Genomic DNA, 20,621 nt, shown 5'->3' on the forward strand with positions numbered 1-20,621 from the left:
ACTAGCGGACGCCCGCGACTTCGTCCGCGTGGAATTGGATTTTTCCGGGATAAAAAGTAGCCTATGAACACATAGGCTACTTTTCATCTAATTGAAACTGGATTAACAAATCCAGGCTATAATATATCTTAATACCAAATTTCAGCTAATTCGGTTCAGTAGCCGAGGCGTGAAAGAGTAACAAACATTTATCAAAATCATCAGTTTTCGCTAATTTCGGGAAACCATGGATTTTTCGGGATAAAAAGTAGCCTAAGGTGTTAATACAGAGTAAAATCTATTTCCATTCTAAATTTCAGCTAAATCGCTTTAGTAGTAGCGGCGATAAAGAGTAAGAATCATCCAAACAATCATACATCCAAACATCCATACAAACATTCACGTTTATAATATTAGTAAGATAAGAAGCATTGCGATCACGTCGGCTTTCAAACGAAAACACCGCACCATTTTCAGTCAATTTGTTAAGAAGCTACGACAATGAAGACGGACACACAGATACACACACGCACGACAAACTTGTAACACCCTTTATTTTCATGTCAGGGGTTAAAAATAATATCGACCATCGTAGACACGCAGTTGTCAAATGGGTGAACTCACGCATTTATAATCAAGGTTATTTGTAACTGTTAAATTATTTGGTTAATATAATAGTACATTATGATATAAGTGCGGTAAGTTGAAAATCACAGCCGAGAGCCTTGGCGAGAGCTGTAGTAAGGAAGCAGAGGCTGTAATTATCAAAGCGCACGTATGTCATACGACGTTTTATAACACATTTGCGAGGAAACACACTTTGAACACATTTTCTGAAAATGAATTTGTTGATTCTTCTCTTTTCCATATGATGACATTATCATTGTCATTTTGGCACAGATAGAGAAGTGCGTTCGTTTTTTTTCGGCTAATGCACTAAATACACCCAGTATTACTAATAAAGTAAATTAATATTTTTGTTTCTGTTACAGATAAATGGTTGTCATTTATTGTCAAAATTATTAAAATGAAAGAATAAAATGTTTTATTTTTTTATTACATTTTATCTCACAAAGTTAATTCTAATTATAAAATGTTGAGCACTTTTCTGACATAAAACTCTTTACCAAGATTAAAAAAGTACCGTTCGTTTTTAGACGGATGAAAAAGGTTTTATGTGCGTAATAATATACATTACGATATTGAAATAGGTGAAATAAGCTTGGTTTCTCAATTATAATACTTAACGAGCAAATGTGTTATAAATATTACTATTATGTTTTTTTTTAAATATTAACATTATTAGTAGAACGAAGTCTCCTGAATCAAAATGTAAGATATAAAAATTATATATTACGCTAATGATTATAGTGGATGCATAAGAATATAAACATTAATATCGTAATGGCGCACATATTCTTCTTTACGTTGCTAAATAAATATAAACGAGCTTGCTATAAAAGAGGACATGATAATAATTTTTCGCTCAGTGAATACTATGGCCGCAGTTGTGGGCTCATACAATGCAAATAGCCAAGAATATTGTATTACATTTCATATTATGTATGCTATCTGATGAAACTAGGAAATTGAATAATCAGAACACGAAGCGTAATATCATTTTGTATATTTTAGTGCTTGTTTGGAACTTAAATACTTGCAGTAAGGTATATTGCACTAGATCTGAGTAGTTTACTTAATATTTGTATTATATTATGTCTAATCGTGATATGTTAGTGGATATGACCTCTGCCTCCGATACCAGAGGGTGTGGTTTCAAACCCAGTCCAAGGTATGCATCTCTATCAGTTGTGTGCATTTTAAGAAATTAAATATCACGTGTCTCAAACGGTAAAGGAAAACATCGTGAAGAAACCTGCATACCAGACAATTTTCCTGATTCTCTGCATGTATGAAGTCTGCCAATCCGCATTGGGCCAGCGTGGTGGACTATTGGCCTAACCCCCTCTCATTCTGAGAGGAGACTTGAGCTCAGCACTGAGCCGAATATGGGTTGATAATGATGATGTATGAGTTTATAAGCTATCTTTGCACAATCTACTACACGCTTACTTTTGATCTAGATAGTAATCTAAGTCAATATAAAACGAATTAGTTGTAGACTAGATAATGATATCCAATAAAAAAACACGGTAGGTGAATTATAATGTGCTTCAGTTTCGCTAGAGGTCTTTAATTAAAGCATCATTAAACTCTCAAAGCGTTCTAACGCTTAATAAGAGGAGCACTTTTAGGAGGCGTCGTTAAAATTAATCAAAAATAAATAAATTATTATTATTAACATTTCTCAGTTATAATACTTCTTCTCTTGTTCGTAGTACTAACCTAGCATATTACGAATGTCGAGACATTAATAAAATATAGGTAGGTACTTATATTACTTTACTCCCTCAGCAATGTCATTTTTATACTGGTTATTCTGAAATGTAAAATAATTAATTAACTATTGCTGAATACTCATATTTTAGCTCTGATTTTTTAAAAAGCTTTATCAGATAAATGTGTTTAAGTAATTAGACTTGTTAACCCGTCTGTCATATTTGTTGTTTAATTTTGTAGATAATTTTCACTATTAACATAAAAATATGTACTTAGTATTCTGGCGCTATTAAACTATCATAGCATAACTTTGAAGCACTTTTTATTGCTATGAGCCATTTGGTCAGTTATTTGGTTCTATTATATTGATGTTCTTAATTATGCACGAAGTTAGGTTACCTACTACAACTTTGGTGGTCTAGTTCTAATTGAAACTGTTTATTTCCAGCTGGGGCAAACTAGACCAATCATGGTTGAATGATTAGAAATAACAAATCGTCAACGAACGTTATCTATACTTACTACTATTTATTATAAAGAGGTATGGGGTAGTAATTCCAGATATCTACTGAACGGATTTTGATAATTATTTTCGTGGCAATTTATGTAAATGTAAGATAATAGCGATAAATTTTAATTGGTTCAACTCTGACGAATCCGCTTAATTGGGGGTGAATTATTTTATTTATTATTCAAACCTAGTATATAAATAATAAAAGAGCCGTGATAGCCCAGTGGATATGACCTCTGCCTCCAATTCCGGAGGGTGTGGGTTCGAATCCGGTCCGGGGTATGCACCTCCAACTTTTCAGTTGTGTGCATTTTAAGAAATTAAATATCACGTGTCTCAATCGGTGAAGGAAAACATCGTGAGGAAACCTGCATACCAAAGAATTATCTTAATTCTCTGCGTGTGTGAAGTCTGCCAATCCGCATTGGGGCAGCGTGGTGGACTATTGGCCTTACCCCTCTATTTCTGAGAGGAGACTCGAGCTCAGCAGTGAGTCGAATATGGGTTGATGATGACGATATAAATAATAATAATTATGTTTAAAAGTATTTAATACAAAAAGTTTTCTGTGGACGTCTATACTGCTGCATTTGTGCTGATGTAAAAAAATCAAAATCAACAATAAAATTCGATTAAAGTGATTGAAGCGTGTATTTTTGATGTAAAATGACGATTTCTAACGTTAACAATGTCACACCTACAAACCTCAATATTAAGCGTTTTGTGAACGCTAACCTTGAATGAACGGAAATAGCTTGCACCGGGGCCGAATCGATTTTGTTCGTCTTCAGAATTTATTGCATTTCTTGGTACGTATTTATTAACTTAAATACCCATCAAAGATAATTATACCAGCGCATCAAGGTCGGGTTGCCCCTTTTTTGTATTAAATTATTAAAACCAACAATTAGGTACTACTTAATAATCATACTTCAGCATGGTAAGGGGAACTTAAAGGTTATTTTGATATTCGTTATTATTACAACGGCCTACTACAGGCTAGTCATGTTGGCTCCCATCTGATAGGAGACTGGAAATGTAGCTTTGACCCACCACGCTGCTTCAATGCGGGTTGGCGGGTTGTTTAACGTTCACTATAGTGACCGTGACCGTTAATAATAATGACCGTGACCGACGCAAGTACTCTTCAAAGCACAGAGGTGTACTACCCATTACCGGGCTGAGAATTTTTACTGAAAATTTCTTAGATGACAGAAGCTCTGTATTTTATAGCCCGACTTAGAAGTCAAACCCAGGACCTTGTGATCCGAAGCCTAGGCTTACCTACACTGGACTGACGAGGCTTTTTTATATTGATACTAGCTGACGCCGCGCGGTTTCATTCGCGTGGTTCCCGTTCATGTAAGAATACAGGGATAATATATAGCCTTATAGCCTTTCTCGATAAATGGGCTATCTAACACTGAAAGAATTTTTCAAATCGGACCAGTAGTTCCTGAGACTAGCTCGTTCAATCAAACAAACAAACTCTTCAGTTTTATAATATTAGTATAAATTAAGCATAATATATTAGAGATTGTACATAAAACTAAAGCTTACTTGAGTTGGATAAGACGAGAAGACCAGGAAATTGGCTTGATTAAAATGTAACCAGAGAGTTTGAGTCTAGATCGAAGTACTAAACTGATAGACTAAGAACCCGGAACCCCAGACCTTCGTCATTTTATAAAAGCTGAAAGTTTGTCAGCTCATGCTCCTACCATAAGTTAGTACGATATACAATTATGGAATAGAACCGTGGTGGCTTTGGGAGGTAGCAGGTTTTAAGGATCCATAAATTCACGTGTGTCATAAGGTCCTCGTATTTGTCACTGAGCCATACATTGTCACCAATCCGTATTGAGTATGCGTGGGTCAATCTTAAACTATCTCCCATAAAGAAGATCACCTGACTGTTTCTGTTCTTATCTGTTCATAGCTTTACCTGGTTACATTAACACACTAGTTTCCTTAAAATTTTCTGTAAATACGACATTCAAATTATATCAAGATAACATATTCAATTGATATGTTAGTCGCGTGAGCTATCGATAACGAAAATCCTCATACTTTAGTTCTCGAAGCGTTTGCAAAAAGTGAATCCAAATAGGATAAAGGACCTGGTGCTGTTAGTGTACCATTAAAAGTTTGATGATGATGAAGTTCCCAAATATTGATCTGAGAATAGAATCAGTCACATTGCGCTACGTTTTATTACAACTAGGAAAGTCGTCAAAAAATAATATTTCAAATCGTAATCATAAGAAAACTTGCCTCACAGTTCCGAAGTTATAAATCGTAGAGAGAGGTCGTTTACGCGGAACGTGGTTCTTTTATTGTAGCGCCGTGCCTTCATAAAATTCGGGCAGTTAATCACGAATTAAGTCCCTTGACAGTTAATTACTTGGATTCAAAGTTCAGTAATTTGCGTCAGTGGCGAATATTAATTCAATGACCCGACGATCATTTAAATTACACAGTTAAATCATCTATAGAGCTAATCCAGCTATGGTAAATTTTTATCACAAATTTAATTAAATAAATCATGTTGGTCTTATTATCACTTTAGTTATCGTAATAACTAAAGTGATAATAAGTTTATCAAAATAAAATGTTTAAAAAAATAGTTCACAAATTTAGATTTAGTTATTAATATAGGAAGGAGGAAGAAAGTGACTTTATTAATTCCTATTAATAAAGTCACTTCCTTTTACATAATATTGCAATTTGCAAGGTAATCTACTTACTTAATCTTTAACTGACGTATATACATACGTATCCCATATGATATATTTTGTTGAAACAAACGATATTACGTAAAATATAATTCAGTGTCAATAAATCAATATTAAGGGAACAGTGAATCCTTGGAATGGTTCCCATGAATTTGAATAAATCAGTAAGACTTACAGTTTCAAAGGAAATTTACTGCTATAGGCCTCCGAGGAAGCAATCCAATAAAATTTAGATTTGACTACAATACCATAACAGCTTTGACGTGGCCAAGTGAATGTCTGCGACTTACTCGTATATTTCGTAGATACACTTCCTTAGTTTGAGTAGAGATTGAAGTCAATCATTGACTTTTTTCTTTAAATAATATTTGCTTTTAAATATATATTCCCATTCTCCTCCAAGTAGTCGGGAAATACTGTATGACAGTGTGTACGACACGATAAACCAACAGGGCGGGGATCAAACCACCACCCATCGGTGATGTGTCCGACCGCTCTTACCGTTAAGCAATTGAGGCTCTAAACGCTAGCTTGACTTCGATTACTTCTGTTTTTAAGTGAACTTAGTTGAAAGGGACATTTATACTACCCGTACTACCTTCGACTGTTTCTACGAGACGTAGTTCCGGACCGCTAAATTGCTTGGCGGTACGTCTTTGTCGGTTGCCACTGCCGTTCTCCTACAGAGTTCCTCGTTCCGGATTTTGTCCTTCAGAGATAATCCTAACATAGCCCTCACCTGCTGGTCTATTCACTATTTTACGAAGAGTTGTCAGTAGGCACCGGATGACATTTGTTACATAAAATCTCAATTTCGTATATGTCAACTTACATAATATTACGTCCAAGTTAGTGAATTAGCCTGCAGGTGAGCCATTTGCTTGGACCTTCAATTACTATAAAAAAAAAAATATTTCCTATATCTATATAATATAAAAGTAGTGAATATAAAAATAAGTGAAATAAAAAATATCCGAAAATAAAAAATTTTGATACCTTATTTTAAATTTTCAACATTTTTTTTAACAAACAGTTAACAATTAAGTATTAAAATAAACAATAAACAATATTTTTATAGCAGGTAGTAGAGTAAATATGATAATATTATTTTTTTTTTTTTCATTCCAGGTTAGGTAGAAGAAAGGCGCTATTTGAAAAAAGAAAACGAATAAGTGACTACGCATTAGTAATGGGAATGTTTGGTATTATAATCATGGTTATAGAAAATGAACTTTCTAGTGCAGGTGTATATACAAAGGTAAGACAATTTTTTTTTTTTTTAATTTTATCTTATATTAAAAAATCTTTTTTCGAATTATAAAAATCATTAAAAAAGTTTTAAAAGGTCATAAGATTTAAAATAATAAAAATGATATTCTACTCTTAAAACTTAACTTATCTTATAATTTATAATAATTAGAAATAAACTCGTGTACTCTAAATAAAATTGTATTAGAATGATATTATTTTAACACTCTAGTACAATTAAATTTCTTTTTGTCCTAATTTCTACACGCACACAGATTTTTATAAGGTTTTCACACAAAGCATCAACAAATTTAAAGTGTCATTATATACCTTTGTTATATAAACATCAGATGTTAGACGAAGGATATTTAATTTAAAAAATATTCTGTGTGAGCCATTGGTATAGCTAACCTAGCTATTCTTATCCACCTACTTGTACTTTATCGTATTTTTATATTATGCACGACAAAACCCGACGGCTTATACCATAAAAATATTAATAATACGAAGTTAAAAAGAAAGATGCAAGAATATAAACCAAGATCACGATCTTTGTATAATTTTATGAAATAAACCACATTTTCTTAAACGACTTTGTATATAACCTTGACATTACTATTACAGGCGTCAATATATTCACAAGCGTTTAAGACGCTTATATCAATGTCAACTGTGATTTTACTCGGCCTAATCGTGGCTTATCACGCTTTAGAAGTACAGGTATGGTATACTTTATTACACTAAAAATAGGCTGTAGGGCTGATCGAAAAATCCGGCTTATTGCGAAGGCCGTTATTCGGCGATGCGCCTGGCAAATTGTTAATGGAATTGGGTATCTTCCACTTCTGAACGGCCTTGTGATTTTACGTGTATCGTAACAATATAAAGCCTTTAGATTACTTTGCTATTTAACTGTAATATTCAGTCTGTTTTAAATAAAAGAACGATATTTATAAAATGTTCATACCCGTACATAACGTATGCTATTTCTAAAAACTTAGTGGCCATCTTTTTCGATTGTCCTACCTCCAAAATTTTCATTATAAAAATTATGACTATAACAAAACATTTTGTGACTTTCCTAAGTCAAATGACAAAGACAAAACTTGTAAATAAGCTATCAGACACCTATCAGAAGACATATATATTTTTTAGATCATTAATAACTAACAGACTTAAGTAACAAATGAGTCGAGGGTTAACTTGTAATTGATTCAAAAATAATCTAAACAAATAGTGACTGTGTGCAACTAAATACTTGCCAAGCTTCCTAATATTAATGCATTTTATTTTTTAGATTTTAAATTAATGGTATTTAACACAAAATCATCTTACATTCCAGTTATTTATGATAGACAACTGCGCCGATGACTGGCGGATAGCAATGACGTGGCAGAGGATAGCCCAGATAGCCCTGGAGCTCGCCATTTGCGCCGTCCACCCCATCCCTGGAGAGTACACCTTCACCTGGACCACCAAACTAGCCAATAAGGGTGGAGTCATAGGAGTTGAAGTTGTAAGTCAATGTATATACATAACTAACGCCCCGCGGTGTTATCCGCTTAAAATAAATATGAATTTTTCCGGGATAAAAATTCCATGTGTTAATCAAGATTATATCTCCATTCTAAATATCAGCTAATTCGGTTCAGTAATCGCGGCGTGAAAGAGTAACAAACATTCATACAAGTAATAAATATTCATCATAACCATCAGACTGTGCAAATCTCAGGAAACCATGGGTTTTTTTTAAATGCGTAGGTTCTAGAACGTGAGTTCTTAACATACACGAAAGTTCTATTTATTTTATACCAAATTTTAGCTATTTTATCTATTTGTCAAACCTTATTTTTTTTTAAAGAAAAGCTGATTATCAATGAAAATCAAACGTAGTTCCAATCGTCCTAAAATTCTAAATTCACAAAATGTAGACGCGAGCGTTTGTATCTTATCTACAGAACTTTTTATACATTGAACATCATAAGTAAACTTTTATAAGTATTATAAAATAGCGCTAGACTACAATAATTACTAAGCTTTATTCTTAGAGAAAAACAATAATCCAGAAATCTAACTGTACCTAAATAATTACATAGGTTACTTTATAAAACTGTTATTGTTAGGAAACCGGTAATTTATGTTTTATCTGCAAATGCACACGATTAATCTGTATTTCTTTTAATTAATTACTAGATTATATATAAAAAATACAGGTACATGCGATTCTAGTAAATAAGTTGTAAAATTTCGCACTTGATTTATAACGATAAGTTTTGTATCTGAATCTTTAACTTAATTGGCTTTTATTTGTATATTAGTTATACTAAATTTATTTATCGTTTTTATTTATGTTGCAAATGATATTTACTTAAGATTATTTTCTTTAAAGGGCACAGTGTATAAACAAATACAGGTCTGTATGTTTTACACTGTTTTTGACTGTAATGTCGTTTGTCTATAACATAGACGTTTGTTTTTGGGAAGCATGTGTTTGATTTGGGCGTTTTTATTGTTTTATGTTCCTTCAAGCTGTTGGGTTAAATTATAAAGAAATCAATGCTAAAGTAAAGAAGCGCTCATTAGTCTTTTTCTAACTTAATTTACAATATTAGTATCTCTTCGATCGTTAATTATTCGTTTTTCAATATTTATAAAAAAACTAGCGGACGCCCGCGACTTAGTTTTTCACAAATCCCTCGGGAACTATGGATTTTTCCGGAATAAAAAGTAGTCTATATGTTAATCCAGGCTATAATATATCTTAATACCAAATTTCAGCTAATTCGGTTCAATAGTTGAGGCGTGAAAGAGTAACAAACATTCATATTATCAAAACCCTGAGTTTTCGCAAATCTCGGGAAACCATAGATTTTTTCGGGATAAAAAGTAGACAATGTGTTAATCCAGAGTAAAATCTATTTCCATTCCAAATTTCAGCTAAATCGCTTCAGTCGTAGCGACGTTATAGAGTAACAAACATCCATACATCCATACAAACTTTCGCGTTTATAATATTAGTAGGATACTGACATATCGTTATTTGTGGTCGGGTATTAGTCGTTTATTTTGATTTGGTAATTTTCTTAAAATTATTGGTATTTGGTCCATCATCATCATAATTATACAGTGACACAAATTTCATATCGGGACATACACGTATATACGTATTATGTTAGTGGTTAGGTATAGGTATATCATTAATGAGTAGTCGGTTGTAGAATTTTACATTGTTTACTTCGATTATTATCCGACTTTTAACAAAAATATTTAAAACAGATATTTAAAATTATGTATGTAAATATTTTGTATATTATGTACCAGCTAATTTGTGTGGTTGTGTGTCTGTGTGTCTTCATCGTGTGGTGTGGTATTCGGTGCGCACACATCTGTCGCTTTTGACGTTTACTTTGTGAAGTTTGGGATATTTAAAAGAAATATTACTTTGTAACTAGCATTAAATTATTATTTTTGAAATACTGATTAAAAAATAAAATTAAAAATATTTGTTACTTTACTTTATAGTTTATTGATTATTATTGTTAAAAGCATGTATTTGACAGTTTTAAGTTAATTTTAAACATAAATAGGTTCGGTTTATTGAATTTCGTTATTAGTTATGAAAAAAATCGTTAACGCATGCATTTTTATATTAAATATCAACAAAGGGGTTATAATTACAAAAAAAAAAATGCAAGATTTCGCTTACATTGGTAACCCTTTTCTTATGTTTCAGGTGCCATATGACGTCACGTTGTCTCTTCCGATGTTCTTTCGACTATATCTAATATGCAGGGTCATGCTACTCCACAGCAAATTATTTACAGATGCTTCTTCAAGAAGTATAGGAGCTTTGAACAGAATTAATTTTAATACTAGGTAAGGAAATACGTCATCTCCTTACCCTTTTTATCTCCTGTCAATTTGTTGAATTTAAGACTTCAGACTTCTTTTTGACAAATTTCGACCATTTCTTTATTGTCCTTTCACTCATCTTTTGTCCATTTGCATATAATTAATATTCTTCTTTTAAATTAATTTGCAGGTAAATTAATTGCCCATACTAATGCCTGTTACTATTAAACTTATAACTTACTTATCAAAATTTCCTTTAAAATTACGACAAAACTTTTAATCAAGCGAATATTTTTTAAGTTTAAGTTGCTTTCTTATTACAAGTAATAAGCCTAAATCCTTTTTACAGTTATTGTAAAATTTTTGTTTTACAGATTTGTATTAAAAACTCTTATGACTATTTGTCCTGGGACCGTCTTACTTGTATTTATGGTATCATTATGGATAATCGCAAGCTGGACACTTAGACAATGTGAAAGGTTGGTATTATTTTTTTTTTATCACGAAGCTAAATTAAACTATTAAAAAGTTGCAATATCAATTAAAATTTAAATGTGTTGAATTTAGCTATAATATATTGTGTATTAATAAGCTAATCATTTCCAGTATTTAAGTCATCAGTATCGCTTTATTTTTTAATTTGAACACTGTCTTTTTTATTTACACGAAATTATTATGAATATCGATGTACTGCCTAAATGGGTATGCTAATGCTTCTTGTACTGTGGCGTTGTAAGAGTATTTGTTTTGCTTTTTTATCCTATATGTTTTATGTTACGAACTTTAATTTGAATTCAAAGGATGTTAAATGTAGTAAATCGTAATTATCACAATGATATTATAAGAGTTTGACTTTGAATACTTTCGCTACTGTAGCAACAAAACAATAATTATTATCGAACACAAAGCTGTACATACTAATCAATTTGTTAGATTACTAGATTTAGTCAGATGTTGTGAAAAAATAATGCTTGTTGTGCTATAAATGTTAGAAAAAATATATAAAATGCACATTATCGAGAAAAGTGCTGTGACGCAATGTAAGTATAAAGAATGCACATTGAATGAGGTAAAATAACTGAATCACATAATAAGATAGCAAACGGCACAAGAATACTAATGCCGTTAATAGTCGGTTTTTGACTGTGAAATGTCACGCACAAAATGGCTCGAGGGTAAACACAATAGATCCGCTTTCAACAGACTATCAAAACGAAATCCGCACCAAAACCACTGCACTTTTGTCACTCATGCATCAAAGAGTTACTTCTGCGTATCGATTAGCAGGAGGCTTTCAATTCTATCTCTCTTCTGTATCTGTCTTCTTCCCTATTGTTGCGTTGTATAAGTGTTCATTACTTGTGTTATCATATCCCTGTATCTGAGTAAGTAAGTGAAGATATCACAGCATGGCTAAAAGTAAAACTATATTGGTCTGACCCCAAAATAAGTGTTTAGTATGCACGTTGTAATGAAGTTATACGGTTTAGTATTTGTGTAGTTCTGAAATTTATTTTATATATTTGAAAAGGCATGCTAAATTATTATTTATGACTATATTTTGTGATTCGTCTATACAAAATTGTACATTTTCTTTTGGAGTATCTTTTGTGATTTTGTTTAAATGAAACCACTTTAGAAAAAATGGCTTCAATAATTCGGCTTATAAAAATGTTGTATTATACAATCGGTTATCTTGTGGTTCTTGTTGGGCATTTTGGCTCACAGGTTCCACGATGAAGACCATGCCAATTTGCTAAACTCAATGTGGCTGACGGCTATAACCTTCCTCTGTGTTGGCTACGGCGATATAGTTCCCAACACTTACTGCGGCCGTGGCATTACTCTCACCTGCGGTATGGTGGTATGTATTATAACAAATGGTAGGCTATTTGGGTATTCACTAAACGGAACTTCTGCAAATAAATCTAATGTCTGCTGATCGCTTCATCTAGACATTGCAAGAAGATTCTTTGAAATAATTCCTGCTGTACCAGTTTTCAATATCTTGCTCTGTCTAGGTAAATATTGATAGGTCGGTAAAGGTGAGCCATTTTATGTGTCATAAATAACTTCACAATTAACTGAAGCAATTTCAATTTCACAATCAAAGTCAAACTCTTCAAGGCAATACGATCTCTTTATTCTTCGATTTCTTTCTTTTTTTATGAAAAGTCTTTTAACTTTTGCGATGGGATTTGCTTGCGCGCAGTACTGATAGGTAGGTTCTACACTATACTTATAAAACCGTCAAAATCTTAGAGGTAAACGTACTGAGTAAAGCGATGAAATTTATTTTCAAAAGGTTTCACGATGAAGAACATGCTAACCTACTCAATGCGATGTGGCTTATCGCGATAACATTTCTGTCCGTCGGTTTTGGTGACATTGTACCAAACACATATTGTGGCAGAGGTATCGCCGTTAGCACCGGCATTATGGTAAGTTTCTTACAGGAAAACCATGTTTGTGTTGACTGACAACAATTTGAACACTGTTTATTTCAAAAGCACATTTTATCCATTTCTGTTGACACACCCGTATTCATGAAAAGTTATAGCTTTGTGTCCACATCACTTGAATGGCACAAATGTGGTATTAAAATTGTATATAACTTTTTTGAATGAAGGTGCAAACTTTTCACTTTTATGCAATTTTTTTATTTGACATTTTCATGTCATTTTGATTGGTGTTACACTTTTAGTTATTCTATTGAGTCAGTCAACACTAACATTCCATTGTTATAAACAGGTGACACTCCACACTTAAATGTTATACACTCATTTTGAAAATAATTTGAGTTCACCACTGTTTTGATGTATTCTATGTTCGGAATAATATTTATGTTCACAGAGTGACTGTAAATCAGAGAATTGGTATTGTAATATTGGTAAATAAGTGTTGCATTTATATAAAAAAGGATACTGTTTCACAACCGCTTCGTGTTACTCACATTGATGTAAACACAGTTATTGTAAATTAATTTTACTTTAAATTATTATCAAGTATATTTTTCAGAGAAAATAAAGTAGTTTATAAATACATCGGTAGTATAATATCTTTTACTTATTAAAAACAATAAACTAACGTCCATTTCCCTGTTAAAGCCAGCTATTAGATATATTTAGTAGAATGGAATGCTTCATTTTCTCCTTACTCTCTCTAGTTCTCTCTTCACTTGACTATTTCACTGAATTGCACAATACGTTTGTTTTTAAAATGGCTCACTTTTCCTAAAATTATTTTATCTAATTTAAAACATGAAATACAGTCTTGCACTTCTGGTATTGTATGTATAAACATCAGAAAGTATTTCAAATAACAAAAGTAACACAACAGTAATTAAAGTTTATTGCACTAATAGATAGAATTGCACTGAGAGTTTTATCAGTAATTTTAAATATGTACTAAACTACTAAAATTGGATATGGTTTGAAGTGTGAAATGTCGTTGTAATGTAATCAATAACAATGTAGATATAGATTGTAAGTTTCAGCTAAAATTGGCATTGACTCTTTAATAAGTTTGAATCACTATTAGATAATAATTCCAGCACTAGTCTTCAACAACATAAAACATATGCATAATCCTAAATAACGTTTGCTACTAATAATGGGCTACTAATTATAGCTAATAATAATAAATCTAAAACGTAAAAAATAGAATGATTATTACGAGGGTAATCGACAACGCATAAGTACATCTTTTCGTATTTTTATTTTATTCACAATATTTTAATTAATATATAGATAGAAATAGATTTATTTATTAGTGTCTATTGTCCTCGCATAATTTAAATTAATAAAAAAATATTAATAAATAATAATAATCCACATAATCTAGTTTATTTTCATTTCTAGCCTGAAAACGCATTTTTGTTTAAGGAATGTGACAATCTTGAATGCTTCTACACATTCGCTTGCATTTTACATTAAGGTATTCACTTAACAGGGAGCTGGATGCACTGCGTTATTAGTCGCGGTTGTTTCAAGAAAATTAGAATTAACTAGAGCTGAGAAGCACGTTCATAACTTCATGATGGACACACAACTTACTAAAAGAGTAAGTATTTTACTGACATCAGTTCACCACATTTGTTAATCTAATTAACAGGGGGCGGGATGTACAGCATTATTAGTGACAGTTGCGTCGAGAAAGTTAGAATTAACTAGAGCGGAGAAGCACGTACATAACTTCATGATGGAAACTCAGCTCACGAAAAAGGTAAGGTAACTGTCACACTAGTGACAGACGGAGGACCTCTGAGGTAAGACGTTTGAATAGAAAGCAAGTGTAGACGACTTTTCGATACTCTTAGTTCAGGACAAATAGCTAATAGATAACTTTCTTCAATTTAACGTAGTTTGTGAAAAATATTGGTAGATAATGTTTACAATATATGTGACGACTTTTATCTTGATTACTTTTTCCAGACAAGTGAAGTACATTCTAATTTAAACTGTGAAATAATAAAGTACATATAAACTTCAAATAGTTATCTGCCGATACTTTCCTATTAATAGCATATTTTTCGATTTATACCAAATTAATTCAATTAAAACAATATTTTTACGTATTATATACCTACGCTAACTATTTACAAATTTAACCACGCTTGTTTGCGGTTTGAAGAGTTTTTTATAATAGTTTTATATTCGGAATTTGTATTTTAGAAAATTTATTAAAACGAATGTTTTTGAAAAAATTTCAGCTAAAAAACGCAGCAGCCAATGTGTTGCGGGAAACTTGGTTAATATACAAACATACAAGACTTGTTAAGAGAGTCCATCCGGGCCGAGTTAGAACACACCAAAGAAAGTTCTTATTAGCAATATATGCGTAAGTATTTTTTCATCATCATCATCATATCAGCCGATGGACGTCCACTGCAGGACATAGGGCTTTTGTAGGGACTTCCAAACATCACGATACTGAGCCACCTGCATCCAGCGAATCTCTGCGACTCGTTTGATGTCGTCAGTCCACCGGGTGGGGGGTCGGCCAACACTACGCTGACTAGTGCGGGGTCGCCATTCCAGCACTTTGGGACCTCAACGTCCATCGGCTCTTCGAACTATGTGCCCCGCCCATTGCTACTTCAGTTTCGCAACTCGTTGAGCTATGTCGGTGACTTTGGTTCTTCTGCGAATCTCCTCATTTCTCATTCGATCACGCAGGGATACTCCTAACATAGCTCGTTCCATCGCCCGCTCTGTGACTCTGAGCCTTCTTATGAGGCCCATAGTTAACGACCCTTCTCGGAACCGTAGGTCATCACTGGCAACACGCACTGCGTATTTTTTATAAAACATTAAATATTTAGGGAGGATGTCTCCTCTCATATAATTAGGCGTAGAGAATAACTTGAGCGGTAATTTGACCTTGAGTATTGACTATAAACCTGCACCCAGAGTCACAAGCCTCGGACACTGCTCAAGGTCAATCAATCTACCGCAACAGGGTTTATTGATTACATTTTTGATGGGCTGACCCAGAATATATAATAATTTATTTGTTTTGCTATCATCCACGAAGAGCCGACGAACCCATGCGACAACGACACCCAAATCCGACAAAATACTCTCTACGTACGTTTCACCACGAAACCGGAGCATCCTCAGGTCTCTACAACGTGCAATTGCAAAGTCTGACCCAAGTTTTTTTGACCTTATGATAGGCTGTCGTCCAATAATTGTGCTTTGCCTCACATTCTGATGTCAACCCGTCTGCATAAGGCTGATAGTGATGTAAATTCTGAGTAAAATAATCTGAAGAAGGTAAAGGTATTATCATTTTAGTATAGTGTAATGTAGAGGTCATATTTATTATGACTGTCTCTATCTGTATTGTAAGCGGTGCTGAGCTCAATAGTTAATCAAAAAACTGTTAAAGACTTGAAAAGGTAATAAATTATACTAGTACTTATGCAATAACGATCCAGAATCGCAAAAATCTATAGTTCCGTCAGTACATCCGACCGGTTAAAGGTAAAACAATGTAAATGATACAAATTTTATAACGATTGATGTTTAATATTTCAGATTACGGAAAGTTAAAATGGATCAAAGGAAACTTATGGACAACGCCAACACTATAACAGATATGGCAAAGGTAATTTCAGATTAAACTCATAATAAACATTAGCTGATGCTACTTTCATACACAAACCCATTTAGTTCCTTAGCTAGCACAAATGGTATAAAAATACATGTATAACTCTGTTAGGCTAAAAAAATAAATAAGCATGCCCAATTCCATTCGCTGTGAACTTAGGTATTGATTGTCTATGACATGGAAATCGTAAGTATTTTATAGATCGTGGTAGATAAACATACGTATTGCAAAACTCAATTCAGCCCCTTTTTTTGACCGACTTCAAAAAAAGAGGTACCATAAACCATAAAACATAAAACCATAAACATAGGAATGTGACACATTGTAGTTGGAGAATTGTAATTGCGGATTTGTGCATTTGCAGTAATCTATGACAATATTTTATTTTCCTTTCAAATATTAGGCCGAAGCAGTAGTTATTTTAGTTGAACATCAATTGCCAGACTTCTGTAGTTTTTGACTTTTATTATACAATATTGATATTTTTTGAAAAAAAAAAAAGGTTCTAATGTAATAATGCTCACTCGAAATTAATTTATGATAAGAGATGATGAGAAGACGTGGCAAAAACAGTTGATTTCTTACTTTTTACTGTGTACTGCTTTACTGTTTTTGCCATGTCTTCTCCAAATGTGGAGAAGACGTGGCAAAAACAGTTAATTTCTTACTGTTTACTGTGTACTGATTTCTGTTTTTGCCATGTCTTCTCCAAATGTGGAGAAGACGTGGCAAAAACAGTTAATTTCTTACTGTTTACTGTGTACTGCTTTACTGTTTTTGCCATGTCTTCTCCAAATGTGGAAAAGACGTGGCAAAAACAGTTGATTGCTACTGCTTGATTCTAGACAAATCATCATTACGATCTGTCTAGATTCAAGCAGTAGCAATGTTTTTTTCTATAAGGATGTCAATTATAGACAATAATAGAGTCACTCACTACAAATTCACAAACTAGAGTGTCAACTTGTAGCGAACGACTCTATAAAAGAGATCTCAATACAACAAAAAAAAATTCTATTAATATTCTATTTAATTCAAACTTAGAATGTTATATTTTTTAAAAAGTATTTATTGTATACAAAAATGAAGATTATGCCACTTCATTTATAATAATCGATTTACGGTTTCTATGTCATATACTTGCCTAAAATAACAACCATGTAGTCACAAAATATCGACAGCTTAAGCATTAGAGTGCATGTTATAGATAAATACAATATTTTTTCGTCAAAAACTAAAACCAAGAAATAACAAGCGCTAATTTATACATTCATATAGGTACACAAACATACACCTAAAAGGGTTTCTTCTTCTATGGCATTCGAATACATGTAATATTGATTTTAGATGTAAACGCTTAGGATTTCAAAACTTAATTGGAAACTTACAATATTGTTTTTTTTTATATAATAGTTCCTGACATTCCAATGGAAACGGTTAAACAAGCTAGTAGATAAAAAATAAAAAATCAACAATAAACAAAGTAGTAGATCGAAAACTCACCAATAGAACTATTAAGTTAATTTAAATATAAAAAAAACCCTGCTGCTTAGAACTAAATTAAGAAAGTGAACTAGAATGACAAAAATTAAATGTCAAGAATTATTATTTGCAGACAAGTTGTACATAGATAACAAACGTAACGCTGGTGACTTATATCCTCGAATTTTCGTGTCTCCACCAACAACGAGCAACGAGATAATCTCGTGAAGAGAAATAGACAATTTTCGACCAATTGCGGTGCAACCGGAAATACTGCTATCTCTATAATTGCGTTGGTACAAAAGATATGGGATTGGGGACAACTTCAACGCCATTGAACGAAATTATTTTGTAAAATATTTTATAAAGTACACTTGACTACTTTTTTATTTGATGTTATGATGATATATAATAACAGAGACTAAATAACCCACCGAGTTCTATTTCACCACCTGTGTTGCTAACACGCGACCAGTAAAAAAAATAGACAAAATTTCGTCCAATGGCATCGGAGTTACTCCACTTCCATCACTTGCGTATCAACACATTACAGTTAAAAAACATTGTTGAAGACACCCTTGATATGTCTACTTAAAAAAACAACTCTTTTCTGACAAAAAATATAACACTTTACAAATACTTATGACTAGTACCAACAGTGTGTAATGAGCTGCAATGCGATTGATAGTAGGACCCCTTTCTATTGCAGACACAAAACACGGTGTACGAGATTGTGTCGGACATGAGCACGAGGCAGGACACCATAGAAGAAAGACTTACTAGTTTAGAAGAAAAATTAACTTCCTTACAGGTGATTATTCACTTTGCCTTAATACAGAACAAACGGCACTTATAGTAGGGGAGCCGAAGAGGAGATTTTTGCAGTTACTCGAGCGAGGCAGTTGAACTTAGGAGACTACTCTACCTTGCACGTTGGTGAGTACGTCCACCAAGTATGAGCTCTTATGGTGGGTACGTTTAGGAAACCAAAAAAACTAAGTAACTTCAAAAAACCTAGCCAGCAAGTCAGATAAGCATAAAGTGGACTACTTGATAGCTAAAAGGTATACATTTCGAAAATCTAACGATTTGACCGTAACTCAAAGGAATGGGAGGGTTTCAAAGTTACAAAATAAAACCCTTATATTTCAGTATCCGAGACGATACTGAAATATAAGGGTTTTATTTTGTAAAATCACACAAGCGCGGTTAATTTTATTTTATATTAAGGAAATAATCGCTAATATTTTCTAATAATTCCAGTTCAAGCCGAAGTAATCAGAATTGCCTTTAAAGTCTGCAGTTTTTTTTCTACTGCTCGAAGCGAAAAAAGTATAATCATTTATATTTCCCATCATCTAATCTACCAAATGTTCCCATGAAGCTTTAGTAACTGCAAATTTAGTATCCCGGGCTCCCCTACTATAGTTACGCTGCGCATAAGCGGATTACTTCTTATATCCATGTGCCTTACTTTACCTCATTTTTAACACGGTTGAGTTTATCAGTCCATGCTCCTACCATTGGTAATTACGGTAGCCAATTATGGAGTTTGGACCTTGGAGGGTTAAGATTAAAAAAAAAGCTTTATTCTAAGACGGTTCAGTGTCTTGACATTTGATACCATTGACGGCTTTCACAGTTCAAACTCCGTGCTACCCTACTCCCCTATGAGTACTTTAATAATATGTTAAGATATTAGTTTAATAATAATTGAGTAACATGATACAGGAACAAGTGAACAATCTGCCTGATGTGATGGCGAGGTGTTTACAACAGTGCTGGGAGCGGGCCGAGCAGAAACGGAACTTCCTCCATCCGGACACTGCGGCTGCGCCCACGCCGCCTGCATCTACTATATCTTCATATTCTAGGTATTTTCATATTTTTACTGGCTACAAACAGTACTGTGGTTCTGCCATATAAATTTCTTTAAAAATATGAGGTGTGGGCACTGACCTCTTATAATAAAAGGACGTACAATCATGTAGAAAATATCACTTTGGCGAATTTTGCTTTGAGTTTTAGAATTATTGGTAAAGAAAATTATACCTAAAGGCCTTTAAATATAGTTAAATTCAATAAAATTCCAAATTCAGAGCAAATTATGTTGTCAAAGTTGAATTTGCGAATGCGACTACTTGAATTAAGTGCCAAGAAGTTGTTTTGGCACTCATTAAGTGGGGACGTTTTTTGGTCGGTGATTGTGCATCCACTTTTTATTAGGAGATCAATGGGTGTGAGTTTAAAAAGGTGAAAAAATCTTTACGAATTTAGTGTTCTCATACCTATCAAATATACAAAAAAAATCATTAATCTTATTAAGCCATTTCGGAGCAGTGCATCTGTCACACGACTGT

General features: G+C 33.0%; 1 protein-coding gene across 5 annotated transcripts in view; it reads left to right on the plus strand.

Moving 5' to 3' along the window:
• LOC112053223 (small conductance calcium-activated potassium channel protein) overlaps positions 1-20,621 on the plus strand; it is a 307,143-nt gene that overhangs the window by 279,575 nt on the left and 6,947 nt on the right. For 3 of the 5 annotated variants that reach the window (XM_052886402.1, XM_052886405.1, XM_052886406.1), the window contains 12 exons: positions 6,694-6,823; positions 7,438-7,533; positions 8,156-8,329; positions 9,203-9,226; positions 10,547-10,689; positions 11,040-11,144; positions 12,971-13,106; positions 14,779-14,889; positions 15,377-15,504; positions 16,707-16,776; positions 18,953-19,072; positions 19,993-20,135. In XM_052886402.1, coding sequence (XP_052742362.1) covers positions 6,694-6,823; positions 7,438-7,533; positions 8,156-8,329; positions 9,203-9,226; positions 10,547-10,689; positions 11,040-11,144; positions 12,971-13,106; positions 14,779-14,889; positions 15,377-15,504; positions 16,707-16,776; positions 18,953-19,072; positions 19,993-20,135 — 1,380 coding nt within the window. The remainder of the gene's footprint in view (positions 1-6,693; positions 6,824-7,437; positions 7,534-8,155; positions 8,330-9,202; positions 9,227-10,546; positions 10,690-11,039; positions 11,145-12,970; positions 13,107-14,778; positions 14,890-15,376; positions 15,505-16,706; positions 16,777-18,952; positions 19,073-19,992; positions 20,136-20,621) is intronic. The other 2 variants (XM_052886403.1, XM_052886404.1) reach the window with 2 other exon arrangements.

This window comes from Bicyclus anynana, chromosome 17 (assembly GCF_947172395.1).
Source record: "Bicyclus anynana chromosome 17, ilBicAnyn1.1, whole genome shotgun sequence".
In the NCBI taxonomy this organism is placed as follows: Eukaryota; Metazoa; Arthropoda; class Insecta; order Lepidoptera; family Nymphalidae; genus Bicyclus; species Bicyclus anynana.